The sequence below is a fragment of the Cyrtonyx montezumae genome, unplaced genomic scaffold, assembly GCF_038088225.1.
Source record: "Cyrtonyx montezumae isolate F1298 unplaced genomic scaffold, pur_monq_1.0 scaffold_8, whole genome shotgun sequence".
In the NCBI taxonomy this organism is placed as follows: Eukaryota; Metazoa; Chordata; class Aves; order Galliformes; family Odontophoridae; genus Cyrtonyx; species Cyrtonyx montezumae.
The window spans coordinates 115,514,591-115,533,324 of record NW_027072089.1 but is presented as its reverse complement, the minus strand read 5'-3'; the positions used below and the strand labels follow the sequence as shown (position 1 = coordinate 115,533,324).

The window sequence follows — 18,734 nt, the reverse complement described above, 5'->3', positions numbered from 1 at the left end:
AAAATCCTAAGATTCCAGTGTAACATAAAAACTACGGATCTGCGTACAAGTTTCTACATCTCCAGCGCATTTCCTCTTTTTTTGTTAACACCCTAGGGATATTTTTAAAAGTTAGAAAAAGTGATTAAAGCCATTTCTGTTGCCAGTTTTATACCTTTAAGATGTCAAGTCTTACTTATTTGAGGTTTCTACTTTTTAAATCTAACCAGCTGAAATGGAAGCCACCCACACCATTTTTCTGACAATGAGATATTTGCAATATAATCCTTGCACCGTAGTCCCATTGCTCCATCACTCACACCACATCTCGTTTCAGTGGTCTGAACAAGCAAAGGCACGCACATAACTGATCCCGTCAGAGGCAGCTTATGCACATGGTTGCGCACGCAGCTCTCGCTCTTTGTGTATCAGTCACACGTAATTTACAGCGGCTGCTTCCACTGATTTGAGTGTTCTGTGTAAATTAAGTTCTAACTAGAACTCCAAGTTTTCAGACTTCTTCATTTTGCAGCTCGATCAAATGCTTTCCGTCGCCCCACATCAGCACACACACACACACACACACCCTGGGAAAAAAAGCAAAAAAAAAAACAAAAAACCAACTCTTTCTATTCTTCATCTTGCGCCGTACATAAAATGGTTTTAAAAATAACAACATGGCAACAATTGCTCGCACATGTGGATGTCATAAACCCTTCCCCAGTCGCCTAGGAACGCGACCCCAAAATGGCGGCGGCCACAGACGTTGCTGGCAGGCAGGTGAGCGCAGGCACGGCACGGCTTCCTGGGGGCTCTGCTGGGACCGTGTGGCTGAGGGCCCGGGCCTGGCTGGGGAGGGGATGGGGAAAGCTCAGCTAGTGGAGTCTGAGGAACGGCTCTTGGGGCACTGTTTCTCCCTCAAGCATGGCTGTGGAGCTGGAGGTTCTGTTTTGGAGGTGGGTGTGCTCCGATCTGCAGGCCTGCTCCCCTTTGTGCTCCCCTGGGACAGGCATTAGCGTTCTCGGTGCTGAGGTACAGCTGCCTGCCTCCAAGCAGCTTTTCCTTTTCCATTAGCAGACTGGGCCATTTGTCCAGGATTTCCCTGCCCAACAGCTGTGATCAAGCTGCGGCCATACCGAGTTCTGGACAAATGGCCGTGTCCAGCCACCAGCTGTGTGAGTCAGTGTACGCCATAGGCCCTGCTGGATCCCTGGGAACGCAACACAGGTGTGTGTACCAGAAGTTATTTTATGCTCCAGAACACACTGCATGGACATGTGCAGCTACTACAGGCTGCTCTGAGAATAACCGTCAGTACTTGGAAGCTGTTTTGTATTCACAAAAATGTTTCATAGACTCACAGAATGTCTTGGGCTGGAAGGCACCCCAAAAGATCATTGAGCTCCAATCCCCTGCCACCCAACAGCTCAGGCTGCCAGGGCCTCATCCAACCTGGCCTTCAACTCCTCCAGGGATGCAGCATTCACAGCTTCCCTGGGCAGTTTGTGACAAGGCCTCATCACTCTCCGAATAAAGAATTTCCTCCTAACATCTAACCTAAATCTCCCCTCTTTTGGTTTAAAGCTATTCCCCCTTGTCTGATCACTATTAGATGTTGCAAAAAGCTACTCCCTCTTCCTGAGTCCCCCTGAAGTACTGGGAGGCTGCAAGGAGGTCTCCCTGGAGCTTTCTCTTATCCAAACTAAACAAGACCAACAATTTGCAATTTTGTGTTGCAAGCAAAGGTGATCTTCATGATTCTGGGCATAGGAAATCATTTACTAAACCCATGTTGTTCTGTGGAGACATCTTGCTTTATTAACTACTATGGCTGAGATCCTAATTCTCACGTTATTAGGATTGCCTTTACAAATTATGGCATACCAGTAATACGCTCTGAATGTTTCATTTGCATCTGTGTTTTTCAGAGTTAAATATACAAGCAGAGTTTTCTGAATGCATAATTTTTAAAAATCACGTGCATAAAATAAATCTGCAAATGTACTGCATGTTAAGTCATTCTCCTGGTGGTCAATTGTGTGATTTGCCTGACATGAGCTGAGAAGCCCTTTCTTTCAACAACCATCTAGTATGTTGAACTATGAACTATGATTCTCTCCAGGGAAAAACAAAAACAAAAATATAGAGTAAGTGTAACATAATTGTTGATATCTTCTTACCAATTTCAAGTAGAAACTACTTATTTAATGTCTCTTTGTTTTATATCTTGCTATAGTTTGTGAGGGGCTGTGATTCATGTGTTAACTTTGGCATGTGTATTAATTTGGAGTCTGAATATGAATGTGTTACAATGTAATGACTTGTGCAGAATCTTGTGCTGAAAAATGTACTATGTACTGTCAGGCAGTAGAGAAACAGCTGAAGATCTGTGGCTTTAAGAGGAACGTGGATGTCTTGGTGTTGTATCTGGCTGGAAAGTAAGTAGATCGTTTCTTTGGCTTTTAGTGGAAGTAGAACACACAATACATGGTAACCCTTCATAGTGCTTTCTGCAACAGCCCCTCAACATCATTTATATGTTGGTACCATCTTTATGCTCAGTCTGTGCATGCTGTGCAAAAAAATATGGCAAAGAAACGTAGTGATGCTGGCAGCAGAGCTGCATGAGCCATGAAGCAGTTAAATGTCTCAGCCCAAGGCACACAGTCCTTCTCTGGCAACCCAGCATTGCTCGAGGGTTGGTAAGTTCACAGTTTCATATGAACTTCTACCACAGGGAACAGAGACATGAAGCTTAATGGGCTGATCTGTACCTGTTTGAACTGGCTTGTGAGGCTGGGTGGAAAGAGTATCAAGACAGCAAATGAAAGAACACAGGACCTGCCCAGTCTGAGAACTGCCAGATTTCTGACCTCCCTGAAGAAATCTGTTGTTGCAATAGCAAAACTCAGAGGTAGCACCTTTGATATTACTTGCATCTCTGCTGTTAAGAACTGAAGGGAGGGTAGGGCAACATGAAGTGAGTACAAGAGCTGTCTGAGGCAGGCAGCACTGATCAGAAAACTGATCTCTGGGAGCTTTGTGAAGCAGCTGAAAAGATGGGGCAGATGAGAAGGAACAGTGCAAAGAGAAGGAAGGCAAAGCTTTCATGAACCTGTGGGTGATCTGGATTGATAGAGCTGTAGGATGAATGTGCTGAGAGGCTACCAGAGAGAGATGGATACATGACAGGACATACTTCAAAGTTTTTGAAAAGCATACTTTGAATTTCTGGCCAGGGCACAGTTCCAAGTGTTGCATACCTGTCTGCAGCAGCCTCACAACTGTCTAGAGTTTGTACTGTTGATATCATGTGTAAAGAACTAACATAGTGTTATGACTCAGACGTAAGGCTTTCGAGGTCTCTAGGTCCTGTGAATGCATAAGAAAATTAAATAAAGTTTGTTAGGGGATTTGTGGACTATCTAGCATGCTTTTGGTGGAAACTAGGTGGTCTTGAAAGTCTCACTGTATCCCCTTTGCTGATCTCCTGATTGACAACTAGAAGAAATTGAAAGCTCTGTGGGAAGAAAGTATGAAATGTCTGGTTACTGTTAAATTATTGTAATATTTATTTTAGAAAGAAGTAAGCATAGAAAATCATACTATCTATGTAAGAAAGTTATTATTTACATACTCAGATGGCGTGTACACTCTTAATAAGCATAGTTTCTGATGTTATTTCTTTAAATGTATATTCTCTCTGGCTTTGAAATACTTCTTGCTATGGAATAAAGAAAGAATAAAAAGAAACATCAGGAGACAGACATAGAGGTGATGTCTTCCCATGAAACCATTTTGAGAAGTGTGATGCAAGCTTGTTTCTTTGATGATTGGAGAGAACCAATTTTGTTTTATTCTATCCCAAATTATATAAACCTTGAACCTCAGCCAATCTCACTATCAGAACCTGCTTTCTTAAGTGTTAATTTGACATAATTTTCTACTGGCTAAAGTCGGAAGTTAAAAAAAATAATAATAATAGTCAATCAAATTTGAGGGAATCATAAAACACTGTTGTTAAAGGCACATGAAAAAGTTTGCGTCTGGTCACAGAAAGCTGTCAGCCTAGGAAAACTGATTAACTTAGCAGGAGGTAGGATAAGAAAGCTGGAGGCCAGAAAGCATCAGTTTGTAAGAGACATAGAAATTCTGGAAGGCATACAGAAAGGGACAAGCTCCTCTAAAATGTTAGAGGAATTAAGCTCTACCTGGGGCAAATTAAATGCCTTAATACTGAAAAGCAAAAAAAAAAAGTATTAAATAGATTAGGACTTGGAGATAGACAGCCTCATCTTGGGTGTTACAATGGAGTAAAGCCAATTAAAATGTAAACCTGTGTAGAATGGCAGTGATAGAGAATATCAGGAAATGTTGGCTTTGCTGTCTGAAACATGGTTTAGCAGTATACAGGCAAAGTTCTACAGGAAATAAAAAACAACAAAGATAAGAGCTCTGTAAGAGCTCTGTGTGTCCTGTCAGCTCTTGTGCACTTATCTTTAGTAGCTGCAGAAATGTATTGCCTTGTGACAACAAAATACACGCTCCAGTACATACCTGCAGGTTTCATTTTTGGGAGTGATTGGAGGAGACCAAATCATCAGTTAAACAGAGTTGCTGTTTGGATTAATGTTATTTTCAGAAATAGGTGAATTAAAATACAGCACATCAGCTTTGTGGGGTTTGCTCCTGGTAGATTTTTTCAAATGCAAGATAGAGAAGGTTCCCACTCCTCCCTTGTATCTGGAAGGCTTCTTGGGGAAAAAAACAACAAAAAACACAAAACACGTGGGAAAAGAAACTTGACTTTGCAGCTGGAACACAAGCAGAGCAGTTTAGTCTGATGGTGTGAGATCCTCTTTGTCTTTAAGACAAAGTTCCTACCAATCCTATTAATTCTTTCTGAAACACTGTCCCTGGTCACGTGGAATGTTCCAAACTGACATGGGAATTGTATGATATCAATTAAAATTGCAAAGGTCATCTACAATTATTTGAGAGGAAATTGAGAACCTTTATTTAAAGGAATGAAAAACTGCAACAATTAGTGAAAATTACTCAACAGCTCTCCCGTATTCTCTGGTTAGTAGGTAATCTGTTATTTAAAGCACACCAGCAAGCTCAGCATCTAAGTGCAAGGTACGCAATTAAACTGAAATCCTTACAAGCACATTGCAGAGAGATCCAACCTCAATCAAGGTGTTCATTTAAAACAAGACTGCTAATGAATACGAATACTAAGTTTATATGAGAAAAAATGTTGAAAAAAGGCAAAAGATTTCACAACATGCATTAAGAAAAATAAGATATTTAGAGCAATGTGCTTGGGGTCTGCCTTCTCTTATTGTCTCTGGCACCATGGCCAAAGAATCCATACTCTCTTTTCACAATGTTTTTCCTTTTATGTATGTGTATCCCAGGATGCAAAAATCCTCCTTCTGTGTTCTCAGCAGAATTTCCACAAGCTGCAAAGTAATGGGATATTGTACTTATTGGAAAATGTAAGCTTTTATGGAAAAAGAAATTAATCTATAACTGAGTTTGTTCTCATTTCTTTACCATTTGCTGCTTTGTTATGCTTTCACGTGTTTAGCATACATGCATTATCTCTCCCTTTGTTCTGTCTTTCTTTTCCTGCTTTATTTTCTACCATTGCTACTTTTTAGTGCTTGTATAATATTATTTACCAAAAATCAAACTGTTTCTGAAGTGATTAAATGCCACTTTATTTTCTTCCACTAGAGGACTAAAAAGTATTCCAAGTCTGTCACTGTTCCGTCAGCTGAAGTATTTGTGGATTAACAACAATAAGGTAATATAATAAAGCTGTAATGTCACCTGAACATGCTCCAATTAAGAGACATTCCCAGGAGAGTGTTTATTAGGACAATGTCCACACTAAATTCTGCTATCTGGTCCTAAGACAGTTCCACCAACTATGTACTACTCTTGTTCCATCTGTGCAAGTCTAGATGATCATATTTACTGTATCCTTTCTGAGCTGTAAGACAATGCTCTGTAAAAGTCTGTGGACACTACAGTTTTCAGCCAAGTCTAAGCATGTTGTATTTCAGACCAAATCAGCTACTTGGCAGTAGGATTACGTGATTTGGAAATCACTGAATCCAGACCTTACTAAAAGGGGGGAAATTTACAAAAGACACTAATTTCTAAACTGCTTTTAAATACCTTACTATGTAGCAATTTACATTTACAACTTTCACAAAGGACATGAATTCATAAAGCAGCAGAAACACTCACTCGGGTAAATAAGTAGCTCTGTGAGGAGCAGAAAAAAATAAATTTACATTCCATGTAATTGAGGAGTGTATGTGTATCTGCTGCCCCAGGCTAACATCAATTATATAGCATCTTATGTCAACTTTGTTGAAAGGCCTGTGGTTATCCAACTGTTCTCAAAAAAAAGCAGAAGTATGGATGTGTGAAGAGGTTGAGCTAAAGCCACAGTATAAGGCTTTCCATTTTGCTTCTAAAAGGCACCGAAGAATAAGGAGAAATGACCTGTTGACTAACAATTTGACAAAGATACAGAAATGTCACTCAGTATGACAGGTGTGTGAGTCCCACACTACACAAGGTACCGTCATCACTGCAAAGAGTATGACTTTGTTTTCAGATTGCTGTTTTCACTCAACCATGTTTTTCTGAACCTTAAAGTAACTTCTAATTTCCAATGGGAAAACCTCTTCATCTCCTCCTTCTCAATTTCAGAACATACATAGAGCAAAATGCTTTAAGTCAGCGACTTCATTCAAGATCTAAAATCATTCCTGCAGTAGCAACTTTCTTCACATTACAGAAATAAAAATAGTGCCTGGAATCAAATTCTATTTGTTCTTCTTGTCTTTAAACTGTAAGGATAAGCAACTGTGCACTGTTAATGCTCTCAGTGGTTTCAAGGGCCAGATCGGTGCCCCCTTCCAGATACCAACCTTGCACTCATGTCAAAACTGAAAGATTATAAACTTCCTATAGTATAACAGTTTTTAGGAAGCTATGTTCTCTGAGGTTAATTTTAGACTGTTACATAACAGTTTTCCTAACTCTAATTTCAGATCCAAGATTTAACTTTCTTGGAGAAAAACTACTGTCTGACTGAGCTCTACCTCAGCAACAATGAACTCACAGATATATCAGGTATCAATCTTCCCTTTTCAGATTGCTGAGATGTACTTTCTTTTATGTGTACTGGCATTCAAATTTATAACAGTGGATGACAACCAGTAACTTAATGACTGAAAACTCACATGTATGCATAAATGTTAATTATTTTCTTAGGGATTTGATTTGTTCCAGTATACCTGAGTGGCAATAAACTGAGAGTTCATATCAAGTTCATGCTGGTCTAATAGCAATGAAATATTGTACACTTTAATGTCAGTCAATTGTAAAACATTTTGGATCCAACATGACCATATCTAATATTCTAAATGAATATTCAAAGTTATTTTTCCATTGGATGATTTGCAGTCGTTTTGCTGACCAGGCATTGCAGAAGCTGATAGAAGGATCTCCTGGGATCCATTCATATTTACATGATGAAAAACTGATTGTAGCGTTGATAGACTTAGCATGAAAATGAAACAGAATAAATTAATGAGTTGTCTCATTTCTAATGTAGTCATTAACATCCTGAGGTTAATTCGTTATGTAGTTACACTTATAATCAGAAGTGTTTTGCAGAAAAACAATTTTATTACAAAATTCCATTTTTTACTTATATATCTGTATATATTTTGCTTGTTCTTATAGATTAAAATAGCTGTGCCACAACAGTGAATTTCTGAATGATGAGCCGGAAACATATTAATGCATTTGTGGATTTTAGATGTTTTAAATGTTAATATTTTACTTTTATTTATTCTTCTAAAATATTAAGATGAGATTATTTCATTGTATTGATTAATTTCTGTGAGATCTTGTGAAAAATGAATGTTTGAAAGTAAAAACATCCAGGCACAAGAGACCTCACAGTAGACACCAACATATGGGTTAACAAAAGGGTGGATGTAATTGGCAGAGAAATGTGGATGAGAAAAACTGTAGAAGTGGGAAAATGAGCTGTTGAAACCAGGTGTGGTATGATGATGTGAACATGTAGTCTGGATCAGCCACAATGGAGCTTGGAATAACTTCTTAAGACATTAATAATATTTATAAATTGAATTAGTTTCTATTGGCAAAATCTATGTATTGCTTGTAAGGCAGAGGCAATGTTAGGTAAGGATAAAAGGAAATGAAGTTAAAGATTACTGGGATATAGGAAAGGAAGGGATGCAGGAAGGGGTGAAGATGGGAGACAATACAGATTTTTTGTGTCAATAATGAGCAAGAGAAATGGAAACAACTATAGTCAAAATAAAAGTGAGTTGCATTCAAACGATGTGCTTAGGAAGGCAGCAAGGATATTAAAATCTCTGATAGTGTTTTTTGACTATTCTCATACAAGGTGCTATAAAAATGTAGCCCTGTGTATATAACTAGAATGTCAAATTCAGTGTGCAATGTAACAAAATAATTATCTAAATGAATGCAATGAGGTATGATGAGAATAATGAACTATTTTTCATTTCAGGTGCTCTGAAAAACTTGCATTCGTTACAGATTCTGTTGCTTCATAACAACCAGTTAGAACAACTTGGTGAAACAGTGAAGGAATTAAAAGGAATAATAAGCTTGCAGACCCTAAGTAAGGCCTTGTTTTTGTTTTGCAGAACAGCAAGCAGCAGTTTTTAAAAATATCCTACCAGGTTGTTTCTTGTCTGTGCATCACTTCCCAACAGCTTCTGAAATTAATTATCAATTTCAACCAAATTTGACAGAAGAGACCTGTAAGACATGACAATTCCAAAGGGACTACTGCTATTAAGGATGAAAACTGTGAAAGGAGTTAGAAAGTTAGCTGCTTTTGGCTCTGGCTAATCAGCTTCCTGCGTAAGTAGCTTGGTAGCAGTCAAAGCCATGTGCTGTTGCCTGTCTTAGGGAAAATGGGAGAGTACTCATACTATCATAGAGGTGAAGGGAGACAAGAAACTGGTGTCACTGCTCTTCAGACGTGAGTTTATTGGTTGTAGAACACAAAGTCCTGTCTTGTGAATCAAATTCTTTGTAGAATTTGTTTTTTGCATCTTTCTGGGCAAATCCTGTAGATTTCTAGAGTCTAAGAATAAACATAATCCCATATAATAGTACCTAAGTGTCATAATTTTGATACACTAGATGGAAATGAAGTTTCACATTTAATTATACAAGACAGTGCTGGCACCACTAAGCTAACGGCCTGCAGGAAAGTGGAATTGTATGCTATTAAGCTATTGAAAGTATGGACAGTCCTTGTGCATTATTCCTGAGAGCGTGTTGTCATAGGTCATGCCACATTCTCAGAACTTTGGGAACACAGGAAACAGGTTTCTTATCACAATTAGAAGAGGTGAACATCATCAAACCTCCTTATTCATTCAAAAACTGACTGCCTTGATTGCAGGAAAGGAAAAAATGGCTTGAAAAGTACAATTTTAATTGAACTTGATGTTGGTCTGAAATTCACAAACAAACTGAGTGTTTAGGAAGACAACATGCTGGCAAAATTATTGTTTTGTTTTGTTTTTTTCTCATTATGTGCAAGACTGAAAAACAGCCCATAGAAGGATGCAGTTGTTTGAAGTGATTAGACAAAGTCTGGACAGACATCATATGTATGAATGGCGCTGTCACTTGAGTTTAATGTTATAGCTCTACCAATTAATATGCAGCTTCAAAAAGCACAGGGAGTTTGTTGTGCTTTTTGCAGTTGTGTGTGGGAAATAGAGAGAAATAGCAGAGAGTTAAAGTGCTGCTGAGTCATTATGAGTGACATTCACAAAGGCACTGTGAAAACTGGATAAATATTGGACTGGCCACCATTACAGGAAAGCAATTATTTAAAATAACTTGTTTTAAAAAGGTTCTTCAGTTCAAAGATATGACAGGAAATCAGCAGAAGAAATGTAATATTCTGCTTTATTCCTATCTAACCTTTACATTCATTAAAAAAATTTCAATATCTATATTTCAAAGAAATGTAATAGAAGTGAGTTCCCAAATTACCAGGACTCCATTAGTTTAATAAAATGCCTCATCATATTTGAAGTAAATGTCCAAATGCATTTTAGAAGTGACATAGATCGTATTGTGTTACTGTAACATCTACTTGCCTGCTTGCAGTATTCAGGAGTAGGAAATGAGTGCAGCATTTCAGCTGTGTGACTTCAAAAAGCCTGTGCCCATAATCCATCTTTTTAAAATAAAAGATGTTTTTGAAACAGGAGGGTTCTCCGTGTTGTGAGGCAGATCTTGTTGTTTTTGTTTTTGTTTTTCCCACTGAAAAATTTGATTTAAAACAACAAAAAAATCTTGTTAACTATCAATAGCATTTCTGGATACATAATAATGTTTTATTATTGTGTAGCTCCTGTGTACCTTAGAATGAGGCAGTCTGATACACTGTTATTGTTCACTTTGGAAGCAATGTTCAGCTACCAGAATATTGCATTTCTTTTTCTTTCTTAAGTCTCTCTTGTGATTTTTAACCACTGCACTGCAATGGATTTGAAGCATGACAACATTTTTCATCATGCATTTAGTGAAGACAGTCGGCTTCTAAAGATTTACTGGATGAGTTGCTCACAACTGCAGCCATTTGGGAGGCATAGAGGATTTCTTTATAGGCTCACCTTGTTCTCACTTCTCTCAGAATCCAAGATTTCTGTGTACTCTGCACACTGCTTGACTGATTTATTATCCACAACTGATAACATCTGCTCAAAAAAGTTGTTTTGTCCTTCACTGTTTCTGCCACTGTCATTCCTTTCTACTCCATGTAGTGTAGGCACTCTCTTCCTACATTCTGCAGAGGGAAAACAGACAAATCTGTGGATGAAGAAAGCATTATCCCTAATTTGTAGAAGGAAAATTGCATTACCTTGACTAGAAAGTAGATAGCAGAATCAAAAATGGATCCCAGATGTTTTGTAAAATAAGACCATCTTGATCCATACGATAGCTGAATTTATTTTTAAAATCAAGCAGCATAAAAATTTGTATACTATTAAAAATCAGTGCTGATAATGAGGAACATGCTCTGAGCAGCATCTAGATTTAGAAGAACTTAATATCAGCACCTCTCTTTGTCTTGGAAAAAAATCTCTCTTGAGTCATCATTTCATTCCAGTACTGCTCAGACAATGAACTTATCTGCTTTTAGAGAAGTTTCTAAGAAGTTTTTCTCTGCAGAATACTATACTGTATTTTCTTGACTCTAAAATGTGCTCATCAGACAGATACATGATATTATTTCTGATTAATGCTTTCTAGAAAAAAATGGCTGTATAGTCCGGGGTGCAGTAAAAAATTAAAAAAAAATGTAGTTTTCTTTTGCTGCCACCTTGTGGGCTGTTTAATACTTCTGAACATGGTAGTTCTGTTGAAAATTCTTAACAAAATTAATACATTTTCTGTTTTCTGAATACCTGAGCAGGCATTTCTCTGCATACAAGATCCCAGTTGCCCACTCCAGCCTTACTGAGCCTCCGAAAAATCAGGCAGTAGCATTGAACATTGAGCCCTCTGTGGAATTCAAGCGTAGCCCAGTGAACTAAATATGAAATCCTGTGGTTCATAACCCAGTGTAGAATACTTCTCAATCTTTTTCATCTTTTAGTATCTCTGAAATATCAGAGGCTCTTATTTGCCCTTCACCTTGCCCTCCCTAACTGTTAAGATTAGGTAAACCAGGGGATTTTTTGCCCTAGAGGGAATATTGGCCACAGCCTCTTCCTAAACAGACAGGTACAGACCCTGGTAGAACTGTCAAAATTGTTAACTTATTTTTTTTGCTTGCTATGATCTGAAGATATCCTCCTGATCATTCTTTTCTTCTGTACTGTTGAAGAAAAAGGGTATTTCTTTAAGGAGAGAAATAGCTTTATTTTGTTTATAATTTAGAAAACAAACAAACAAACAAACTTTTTTGGTCTGTTTTCTGATCTGGGAATGAGCCAGTTTCTACTTTAATCAACTTGAGATGTCACTGACATGAACCAAACCTAGTCTGGCATGTAAATTAGTTGCATGTTCCATATTTGGCAAAGCAACAACACAGGACTGATACCTGTCTGTGTTACAAAGGTTTGGTTATTCAGAGAATGTGAACTTGAGCTAAGTATTTTAGTCAAGTTGCCAATGGGTTTTTGGAGCTTAGGGACTTATAACTTAATAGGAGTGAGTGGCACCCCATTTCCAGGAGCGTAAGTCCTTTTACACATTTTAATCTTTAAGCTTCTCAGTTTTCAAACTGATAACCCATAGAAACATCAGAAAAAATGCAAATTTTGTATCTTATCATTCGGCCATCAGACCTAAAAAAACTGCTACCATTTAAAGGAGGCATCGCCAAAATATGCATAAGGAAGTCAAAGTCAAATATCTAGTGGTTTTGTCTGTATATCTTAAAAAATACAAAAAACCCTTCACAGGCTCCGAGTGCCCGATGATGGCTTTCCTCAAATCTTGCCTGTGGTATTTTGCACGCTCTGCAGTAAGCCAGTTCCTTGCAGCCTGTCCTGTTGAGTGATTCTGTGTGTATAAAGAAACCAAGCATTGTTTACCTGCTAGAAAAAAAATTTCAATTTAATAATATTTTATACAAAGTCTTTGTCTGCTAGTGTTCTTTAATTTTCCTGCCTTGCTAAGTTTGTTATTTTTCTCTTGTAGTTTTTCTGATGGCATTGTTCTGTATGTATTTTGCAGATTTGTTCTGCAATCCTCTGGCATGTGATCCAGGCTACCGGCTCTACGTGATACACAGCCTCCCTTCAGTACAGCTTCTGGACAGGAAGTGTAAGGATTGATTCTCTCTTTTGACAAAGCATTGACTATAGCTTTTGATTTTAATAAGTTTGGAAAAGTATGTGAATTATTCTTATGCGTTGATATAGTAGAATATGTAACAAACTGATAACCATTTTTGAGGGGTTTGTATGGCATAAACCATTTACTTCATGCAACACTTTTAATTTCTGCCTTTTCCTGTTTAAATTGTGTATGATTATCTTGTAGTTGGTCTATATATTGTTGGGTAGGAGATATAAGCCTGCATTTAGAAACACGTACCTCCATTTGGTACGTGTATGTTGCTGTACATGAGTGTACACCTACCTACCTGGAGTTGGACTCAATCCTCGTGGTTCCCTTCCAGCTCAACTTTCTATGATTTGTGAATTCAAATAAATATATTCATGAGGGAGACTGTTTAATCACAGAATCACAGAATTGTAGAGGTTGCCACAGCAGCTCCCTAGCCCAGGTTGCACAGGTAGGCGTCCAGGCGGGTCTGGAACGTCTCCAGAGAAGGAGACTCCACCACCTCTCTGTGCAGCTGTGCCACTGCTCCGTCACTGCACTGGGAAGAAGTTCCCATGCACATTTGTGTGGAACTTCCTATGCTTCAGTTTGTGGCCATTTCCCCTCGTCCTATCACCACACACTGCTGAGAAGAGTTCAGCCTCATCCCTTTGCCTCCCACTCCTTAGATATTTATAGACATGGATCAGATCCTCTCTGAGTCTCCTTTATTCAAGACTGAACAGACCCAGTTCTCTTAGCTTCTCCTCATAAGGGAGGTGTTCCATGCCCTTTATCACCTTTGTAGCCCTCCACTGGACTCGTTCCAGGAGATCCCTGTCTTTTTTGTACCAGGGAGCCCAGAACTGGACACCATACTCCAGGTGAGGCCTTACCAGGGCAGAGTAGAGGGGGAGGATCACCACGCCATGCTCTTTTTAATGCACCCCAGGATCCCATTGGCCTTCTTGGCCACCAGGGCACAGTGCTGGTTTAATTGTTTAACTAGATATGGCTAACATTCTCAAGTAACCTATGTGATATTCTCAGATATTTATGTGTTTCTGTGCATTTCAAGAATATATTTGGTAAGATTCATGCTGACCAAGTTGTCAGATAGAAATCTTCGTGAATCATCAGATCTTTCACAACTTGTTTTCTGAAAAAGAATTCTATTGAGAATAAATATATAGATACATATCAGTAAACATATTGAGGACAAACCAATTTAATGGCTCAGTGGAGCCAGAAAATCAGCTTTGGTGATTGTGTCTTTGGTGTTTGGTAAGCCATATGTTTCACAAGAGAATTAAACATTACTGTGAAGCACTGAGAAAGGTACTGCTTTGTACCCCACTTCTTCCTTGTAAGAAAACAGTGAGAAAAAAACATCATCTTGGAAACCTGCTCCCAGCCTGTGGGAGAAACAGTACAGGAAGGTAACCTGAGAATGACTGCGTGGCTGCAGGTTGTGCAGCCCTGCCATGGAGAGGGGCTGGCAGATGGGCATGGTCTGTGTTGTGTTATTGAGCTGCTGGCTTGACTATGTGACCATTTGCTAATAGCTGTACATTCATTTCCTGTACTGGAACATGAAATGCCTTTCCTGTGTACCTCCAGACTCTTCAGTACTTGGTCTGCTGTTCCACCTGTGCTTAGCACTTTCTTCAGACTGTTTTATTAACAGTCACTTTTGGCTGTCTGAAGCTAAATCTACTGGGAAGTACACACTGCGTTTACAGCTCTAAAAACAATTCCATAAAACTTCACAGACTCCTGTCTTCAGTACAGCTCTACTGGATTCAGCTCTGGAGTAGGACTTGAGCATTAATTTCTATCACACTGTACCCTGAGCATTCCATTTAGTGAACTATTTATTTAATGTTACAAAGACCACAATGTGATATTAAATATTTCCTCTTTTAATCTCGAATGGAAAACGTTCCATCCTTGGAACATTCCACCAGCTTTGGCCTGGCTGGCTTCCTTATGCAGGACACGTGCTCACACTTTGTTACCTCCAGACACGAACGCTGCAGTTCCTTTCTAATGAGTCCCCCAGACACTGCAACTCTCCTGAATCCTAAATGTTTCCACCAGAGTTATGTTTCCCTATCTGAAGTTTTAGGTTAGTATGCAGGTCACACCATTAGTTAAAATCCCTTATTTAATTTACAGTCTCAAACTCTTAAAAATGTGAAGCTATTTTTGAAGTCAAGCACAAAACAGGAAAATGTGAAGCTTTTCTTTTGACTGCACTCCTACAGTTTCCTCTGTAATTGAGCAATGGGAATTAAACTGACCTTGAAGTGGGATTTGTTCACACTGTTTGTAAGGAAACTTCCAAGTTTTCACTGACTTCTGCAGTAGATCTCGTTTGAATGCTAACAAAGAGCCTTGTCTGGTAGTTTCTTCATTCAAAACTCCCAACACTACTGCATCCAAAAGAAATACTTTATTTGAGAGGGCTGTACCCAAGAGCTGTAGCAAGCATCACTCTGTGGTCCTCTCCTGAATCTCTGTGAAATTATGCAGATTTACACTGCTGTTGTTATAAAACTGCATGTAATAAAGTTTGCACACAGGTAATTAATATCACACTTCTTAGTTGATAGAGGAAATAATTTTTCTCCCATCCTTTTTAACAGCAGTTACACAAAAAGAAAGGGAGTTGGCATTTCCTGTCTACAACTACAAAAGGTCCAGTGTCATGGGGTCGATTGCTTTTGGAAGGAGAGTGGACACGGTGGCAGGCACTGCCAGCAGGCACAGCAGGGGCACTCAGCAAACCAGGAGACTGATGCTGCCCCCAGGTATTTGGAGCCATAAGAGCAAAAGCACACGTTTGGGGGTGATAAAGTTCTTTTCATTAATCTCATAAACACTGTATCCTTAGTAGTAAAATATAAACCTATCAGGGACTCAGCCAAAGCACTCCACAGAGCCAGGAGCGGTGGTAGGAACAGCAAACGAATGAATCCTCTACTGTGAGATTTGTGACATACAGAATCACAAAATTGTTAAGGTTAGAAAAGACCACTACAGTCCTCTAGTCCACCTGTAGTTCTTGCCACACTCTGTAGTTGGAGAAGTGTTCTAAGATAGCTGAACAAACAGCATCTTGTTTTTCCAATGTCTTCTTGTTGTTTTTAAATAAAAAAAAGATTTAATTCAGAACATCCAGCACACCACGATGCTCTTGGTGATCAGCATCCTAGAGTTTTGATGCCCTCTAGTGCTTTCATAAAAGAATATCTTGAAGGAAATATTTTCCCCTACTGTTGTAAGTTTTGCACATCTTGCCTAACTTGGTAAGCAGATTCCTTTTTATGCTTTCCATACTGCTTTCATGGAATGATAATAGCACATAAAGTCATTTTGTAAAGAGTCCTTAAAACATTCACTGCTGTGAGACAGCATGGTGAGTGCCCATAACCCCGTGACTGCCCCATCACGTGGCAATCCACAGCAAACCTGGCGTGTCTCCCCACTGTTGTCTGCTTGTGGATGTACTTCTATGAAAATAAAACCCACAAACCAATGCATGGAAATGTTTGTCTAGGGAAAAATAAATACAAGTAACTGAATAAAAAAATATTTTGCACGTATCCAATCTTCTGCTGGTTTTTAGAAGTCATTTGTGCTCAGGATGCTAACCCTTAGCTCATCAAATTGCTGCATAGACATTAATGTCTTCATTTGAACTGTTTGTTGCAGGTTGTGAATTTGGAGATCACACAAACAAGTAAGTGTTTCTCTGGGCTTTCTGCTGTTGGTTTTGGTGTGGGGTTTTTGAGGGTTTTGTTTGGATTTCAGTAAGAAAAACAAACAGTAAAAATAACGTCTTGAAAAATGTTCTGCTGTTCTGTGCTCCACACAGTTGAACAGTTGAAACTGTACTATTCTGATAAGGCAGCCAACCCACTGCTGTGTTAATCCTAACATTCCAGGTGTGCAAAAATGCTATTTCCTTTCAATTATTAATATTATAGAAGTGCTATTTACTTTATAAGAACAAACAGCGATAACTAGTAAGAACTGCAACCATAGCAGGACGCATCAACAACAGCAGCTCACATTTGTGGATTCAGTGCCCTGCATTCTTGCATGGAGACCTTCTGAAAGACTCACACCAAAATTTTGCATTTGCATCAACGGGTTTCGCATCAATATGAAACCGTACAGGACACAGTTTGATGACCACCACTGGATACGTTTAAGAATCAGAACGTGAAAGAGTATGACAGTGCTTTAAACACATTCTAAGTAATTTCCTGCACGATTTTTTCCTTCGAGTCTTGAAATGCTGCCCTTTCCTGGTTTTGTTTTGCTTTCTTCAGTTTGGTAACAGAAGGAAGCCTTCCAAATATTTACAGTTTTCAAATCCTCACTCTTAAGCGACTTCTAACTTCATTAACTGCAGATAGCACGCTTAGTAAAGTAACTCCGAAGTATTCTGAAAACATTCTGATTATTTACATCAGCTCTGTTCTTTTTGCAGAGTTCCATTTGAGAACCCAGAAGATGCTGTTTTACTGCGGGCAATGACAAGGTCTGTGATGGAATTTTCCACTACTGACTGGAACAAAGTACCCACCCATCAAGAAAGGCGGCTTAAACACAAAGCAGAGGAATCCCCTAAGAAGCTGACAATCCAATTTAGATGACTGCTTTCTTCCTTCAGAAAAACACTGCTCCACTGTCTACAGTGCATATAAGCATCTTATGTAAGTTACAATCCCTAATGCAAGTACACTAAAACGTGCATCTAATTAAATGATCATCCAGCAAAACACAAAGTATTAGTGTAACATTCCTTTTATCCTCAAATATATAGTATGTAGGGTCAAGAAATTAAGAAATCAAATGCTAAACAGTGGTGATGTTATAATATAAAATGTTTGAAATGAATTCTTACCATACTTCTTTTATCACAAATTATTAAAACCAAACTGTAAGGTACTTTTTAAGAAAGTCAGGATACATTATTTCATTCTTTATAGTTTCTACCAGATAATTAGACTTATTATGTTCACTACCCATAAAAGATATGAGATAAATACCATTCTCCCTCCGTAGAGAAGTTCCAGTCTGGCAATTTGTGTGCCACATTAAAGTGCTGGAAGCTTTTAGTTTTATGACACTTACTGCACTGGGTCTCACTCCCCATAGAACCACAAGCAAGTGAGCTGAAACTTGGTTCCTGTGTGTGACTGCTTGTACTCCCCATGATGCGTGCCTCTACTTAACAGTGCTTACAGAGAGATGTGCCACACAGAATGCACCATCCCAAGACTGCTGAGTGTGCTGTGGCACTGCACCTGATACTTTTGGCTTCTACAGCCATGTACCACTGAAGGATCTAGCAGATCTGTACATAAATGGAAAGTAATACATTTCTTCACAACTCTCTCTCTCCGTTCTGCTGAAGGCTTAGTTTCAGTCAGTGCTATTTGACATATCAAAGTCCGTCAGCAGCCTGGGGCTTCTCTCAGGAGAAAAAAGGAGGAACTCATGCCAGCACTGAGTCATGAAACAGCCTAGGCTGGCAGGGATCGCTGGAGTTTATCTAGTCCAACTGCTGTTGAAAGCCTGAGATTAGGTTATCCAGCACTCTGTCAAGGCAAGTCAAATATTTCTAGTGAGGGAGAGACCACCACTTCTTGGCAACCTCCTTCGCTGTTTAATTGCACTCCAGAGCAATTTTCTTATATCCAGATGGAATTTTGCCTGCAACAACTTGGGCCTGTTGGCTCTTGTCCCATCACTGTGCACCTCATGAAGATAGCTCATCTTCTCTACAGCTACCTGTAGGTACTGTAAGTGTGTGATTAGATCTGAGCTAACGAGCTCAC

General features: G+C 38.9%; 1 protein-coding gene across 1 annotated transcript; it reads left to right on the top strand.

The window, feature by feature from the left end:
• Nucleotides 1–651: 651 nt before the first annotated feature.
• LRRC72 (leucine rich repeat containing 72) lies at nucleotides 652–17,678 on the top strand. Its single transcript, XM_065752983.1, has 9 exons — nucleotides 652–759; nucleotides 2,344–2,417; nucleotides 5,722–5,791; nucleotides 7,056–7,137; nucleotides 8,576–8,689; nucleotides 12,787–12,876; nucleotides 15,528–15,692; nucleotides 16,597–16,624; nucleotides 17,381–17,678. Exons 1-9 carry the CDS (start codon nucleotides 727–729, stop codon nucleotides 17,544–17,546), a joined length of 822 nt encoding a protein of 273 aa, XP_065609055.1. The 5' UTR covers nucleotides 652–726; the 3' UTR covers nucleotides 17,547–17,678.
• Nucleotides 17,679–18,734: the final 1,056 nt, after the last annotated feature.

What these genes read in the sequence shown, in the direction of transcription:
- LRRC72 (XM_065752983.1), top strand. Translation starts at nt 727, where the DNA reads ATGGCGGCGGCCACAGACGTTGCTGGCAGGCAG. An exon ending in GTGTTGTATCTGGCTGGAAA is followed by an intron (nt 2,418 to 5,721) that starts GTAAGTAGATCG and finishes TTCTTCCACTAG; the next exon opens with AGGACTAAAAAGTATTCCAA. An exon ending in AATAAGCTTGCAGACCCTAA is followed by an intron (nt 8,690 to 12,786) that starts GTAAGGCCTTGT and finishes TGTATTTTGCAG; the next exon opens with ATTTGTTCTGCAATCCTCTG.